The sequence below is a fragment of the Herpailurus yagouaroundi genome, unplaced genomic scaffold, assembly GCF_014898765.1.
Source record: "Herpailurus yagouaroundi ecotype Mexico unplaced genomic scaffold, PumYag 141, whole genome shotgun sequence".
In the NCBI taxonomy this organism is placed as follows: Eukaryota; Metazoa; Chordata; class Mammalia; order Carnivora; family Felidae; genus Herpailurus; species Herpailurus yagouaroundi.
In genome coordinates, this window is record NW_024412396.1 from 74,115,770 (window position 1) to 74,119,356 (window position 3,587).

At 63.1% G+C, this 3,587-nt stretch overlaps 1 protein-coding gene across 1 annotated transcript in view; it reads left to right on the forward strand.

Moving 5' to 3' along the window:
* The first annotated feature begins 1,041 nt into the window (after positions 1-1,041).
* The window catches only part of AMN (amnion associated transmembrane protein), a 10,167-nt gene continuing 7,621 nt past the window's right edge, over positions 1,042-3,587 (forward strand). The window contains exons 1-3 of the mRNA XM_040478446.1: positions 1,042-1,155; positions 1,968-2,086; positions 2,192-2,236. Of these exons, the coding sequence (XP_040334380.1) occupies positions 1,113-1,155; positions 1,968-2,086; positions 2,192-2,236 (207 nt within the window). The 5' untranslated portion in view covers positions 1,042-1,112. The remainder of the gene's footprint in view (positions 1,156-1,967; positions 2,087-2,191; positions 2,237-3,587) is intronic.

Below are 3,587 nucleotides of genomic sequence, written 5' to 3' on the forward strand. Positions count from 1 at the left end.
GCCCCCCCCCCCCCCCCCCCCCCGCCCTCTACCATCCCATCCCCCACAAACCCACCCCCTTCACCCCCAGCCACCCTGCACGAGCAGCACACCCGTCCGTCCATCCGTCTGTGTCCGGCTGTGCCCCCGGCTCTCATCCACCCGGCAGCCATCTGTCTGCTAACCTGCTACTCACAGTCCATCTAAATCCTGCCCCCGCATCCCCCCCGTCCACCGGCCAGTCTCACCTACCAGCCATTCGTCGGCCCAAAGCCACCACCTTTTCTCACCCACCATTCACGTCAACAAAGCCCCTCCAACATCTACAATTGCTGTCTCACGCACCCGCCGTCCATTTACCCAAGCACCATTTTTGTCCGCCCTCCAGGCTTACCATCTCTCTTCCTCGTGCGGCCACCACCCGCCGTCCGTCGCCCGTCCTTCCACAATCCGCTGCCCTCTATCCAGCCACCAGCCACCAGCCACCGCCCATCGCCCCCCGGTCCCACGCCACACCCACCCCGTCACGCACCACTCATCCTCCACCCGCCAGCGCTCGGTTGGTGGGCCTCGGTGGGTTCGCTCACCGCCTGCCATCCCTCTGTCCCCCGTCCTCGGCTAACCAGAGCACGCACCCTCCACCCCTCACCATGCACCTGCTGCCAGCCATTCACCACGCGTTCTTAGGCGCTCGCCACTCAGCCCATCTACCACCGTCCACAGTGCACCGGCCCCGGCAGGAGGGCCCTGCTCGGAAGGCTGGACACCCAGCTCCCGCGGGTGTGGGCCGAGGAGGTGCAGCCCCAGACGCGCAGGGACAGAGACAGCAGAGGCCCTAGAGGTTGTTCACCGCCACCACCGTCTCCCCCCCCCCCCCCGCCCCAACGCCACCCTCGTCACGGAGCGGGTGGGTCCTCACGAGCCCCTCTTCCCCGGCGCCCAAGGTCCTCAGGTTCCCGCGGGGCTGAGTGTGGGGGAGGGAGCGAGTCGGACCGGCGCCTCCTGGCGGGGCCTGGAGGTAAATGTGTAACCGCCCGCCGGCCGCGCCCCGCCCCGCCCCGCCCCTCCCGGTCAGGTGGACCCCGCGGGGCAAAGTCTGCGGGTCGGGGTCGGCGCGACGGGCCCGCAGCGGGATGGGCGCGCTGGGCCGGGCGCTGCTGTGGCTGCAGCTGTGCGGTAAGCGGGGGGCGCGCTGGGGGGAGCGCCTGACAGGCCGCGGGGGGCGCGGGAGGCTCGGCCCGGCTCCCGCCCGAAGCAGCGTGCGCGTGCGGTCTCCGCGGCCTCAGTTTCCCCGTCCCCGGGGGCGCGCTGGCCCTCCCCCTTTGCACCCGGGCCGGCGCGTGTCCCAGGTGTCCGCCCCCAACGCTCCTCAGTCCCTGTCCTTCTCTCCTTTTCTTTTCTTTTTTTGGTAAGTTTATTTTTAGTTTATTTTTTTATTTTGAGAGAGAGAGAGAGCATGAGCAGGGGCGGGCAGAGAGAGAACCCCAAGCAGGCTCCACCCCGCCACGCAGAGCCTGACGCAGGGCTTGAACTCCGTAACCCTGAGATCATGACCTGAGCCCGAATCAAGAGTCAGAAGCTCAAGGGACTAAGCCACCCAGGCGCCCCCTGTCCTCCTCTCTTAAGCCCCTGGCGGTTCCCTCAGGACACAGATCCCGATCAGAGCCCACCCTCCAGCGCTTTCTCCTGGGCAGAGGCCTCCTACCCCCTTCACATCGGTCCCCTGCTGCTCCAACGACCAGCAAACTGGGGGCGGGGCTAGGAGGCGATACCGAGGTTGGGGGGGGGGGGTGTCCTAGAGGAGGGCACGCAGGAGCGGGCTCTGCAGATCCGGTAGGAGTCTGTCAGAGCACCGAGGCAGGGCTCCCGCAGGGTCTGGGCTGACAGGGAGACTTCATCTGTGCCCCGGGCTCTGTGACCAACCTTCTTCCTCCTGGGGGTTGGGTTGGGGCGTCTGAGCGGGAAGCACTTAGTCACCCCCTCCCCAGCGATGACCCGCGCGGCCTACAAACTCTGGGTCCCCAACACCAACTTCGAAGTGACCACCAACTGGAGCCAGAACCGGACGCCGTGCGCAGGCGCTGCCGTCGTGTTCCCGGCAGACAAGGTGCTTCCCCTCCCCCAGCCCGGGGCTCGGGGCGGGGACTCACGCGGCCGCCAGGTCGAGGAGAGGCAAAGGGGGTCCGCCAGCCAATGCCAGTTCTTTCTGCAGATGGTGTCAGTCCTGGTGCGAGAAGGTCACAGCATCTCCGACATGGTGAGGGGGAGCTGCGGCTGAGACCCAGGTCGGAGGGGGCTGGTGGTCCCCTGAAGCCCCTTTCTTGTCTTGTGACTGGCCCCCACCTGCATGGGAAACCGTGCAGGCCTTGGGCCTTTGGCTTCTGGAAGGGCTTTCTGGGAGGCTGGGGAAACCGTATGGGAGAGTAGGTCCCAGCTCAGGCTGGGACCTGTACATTTGGAAGATGCTACATCCTGCGCTTGCCTGGAGCTTTGCTATGTGTTAAAGGCTCTGATAAGATCTGGGAGAAAGGCCTCTGATAAGGCCTGTCTCTTAAAGGCGGAGTCAGGAAGCTACTGGCCAAATGCAGCCACGTGGCTGGAGCTAACAATGGTTTTTACATTTTTAAGTGGTTGGGGGAAAAAAGTCAAAAGATGAACATTTTTGTGGCACGTGAAATATAGAATTCAAACTTCAGTGTCCATAAATAAAGTTTCATCAGCACGTAGCCCTGCCCATTTGCTCACTAGCATCTATGGCCACTGTCACACTATAAGGCAGAGTTGAGTGGCCATGATGGAGCCCGTGTGGCCTTCAAAGCTTAAGATATTTACTGTCCGACCCTTTACAGAAAAGGTCAGTGCTCCCTGATTTAAAGTGTCATTTCCCAGGACCCAGCAGCGTCAGGGTCACTCCTAGTTCCCACTGCTCACTGGGGTGGATCATTGTTGTGCACACCTGCCAGCAAGATGTGACTGATGTCAGGGCTGCTGGCTCTGAGCAGAGGTGGAGCTGGGGGGAGGGGGGCTCTCGGTATGGGTGCCGGAGTTGGAGTCCTCTCCTGGAGGCCACTGGATTTTGCATGGGTGAGCTGGGGAGAGGGGCATCTGGTGGCCCTGGCCCCGCCCAACCTCTTGCCCAGATGCAGGATCTGGGGACCTCAGGCCTAATTTCCATTCCCTGAGGTGTCTTGGTTAATTGATGGTTTTCAAAAGCAGCATTAATTGTGGGACTCGGCCACTCATGGGGCAGGGCAAGTCAGTGCAAGGGACCCCTGCCCTACCTGTGAGCTGTCCCTGCCTGGGGAGGGGCCGTCGGGCAGAGACTGGGGGGTCCCAGGTCCTGGCAGATCGGGGGTGCAGATGCCGTTTCACATCTGTCCAACCCAGAGACTAAGATGCGGAAGGGGGGGGCGCCTGGGTGGCGCAGTTGGTTAAGCGTCCGACTTCAGCCAGGTCACGATCTCGTGGTCCGGGAGTTCGAGCCCCGCGTCAGGCTCTGGGCTGATGGCTCAGAGCCTGGAGCCTGTTTCCGATTCTGTGTCTCCCTCTCTCTCTGCCCCTCCCCCATTCATGCTCTGTCTCTCTCTGTCCCAAAAATAAATAAATCT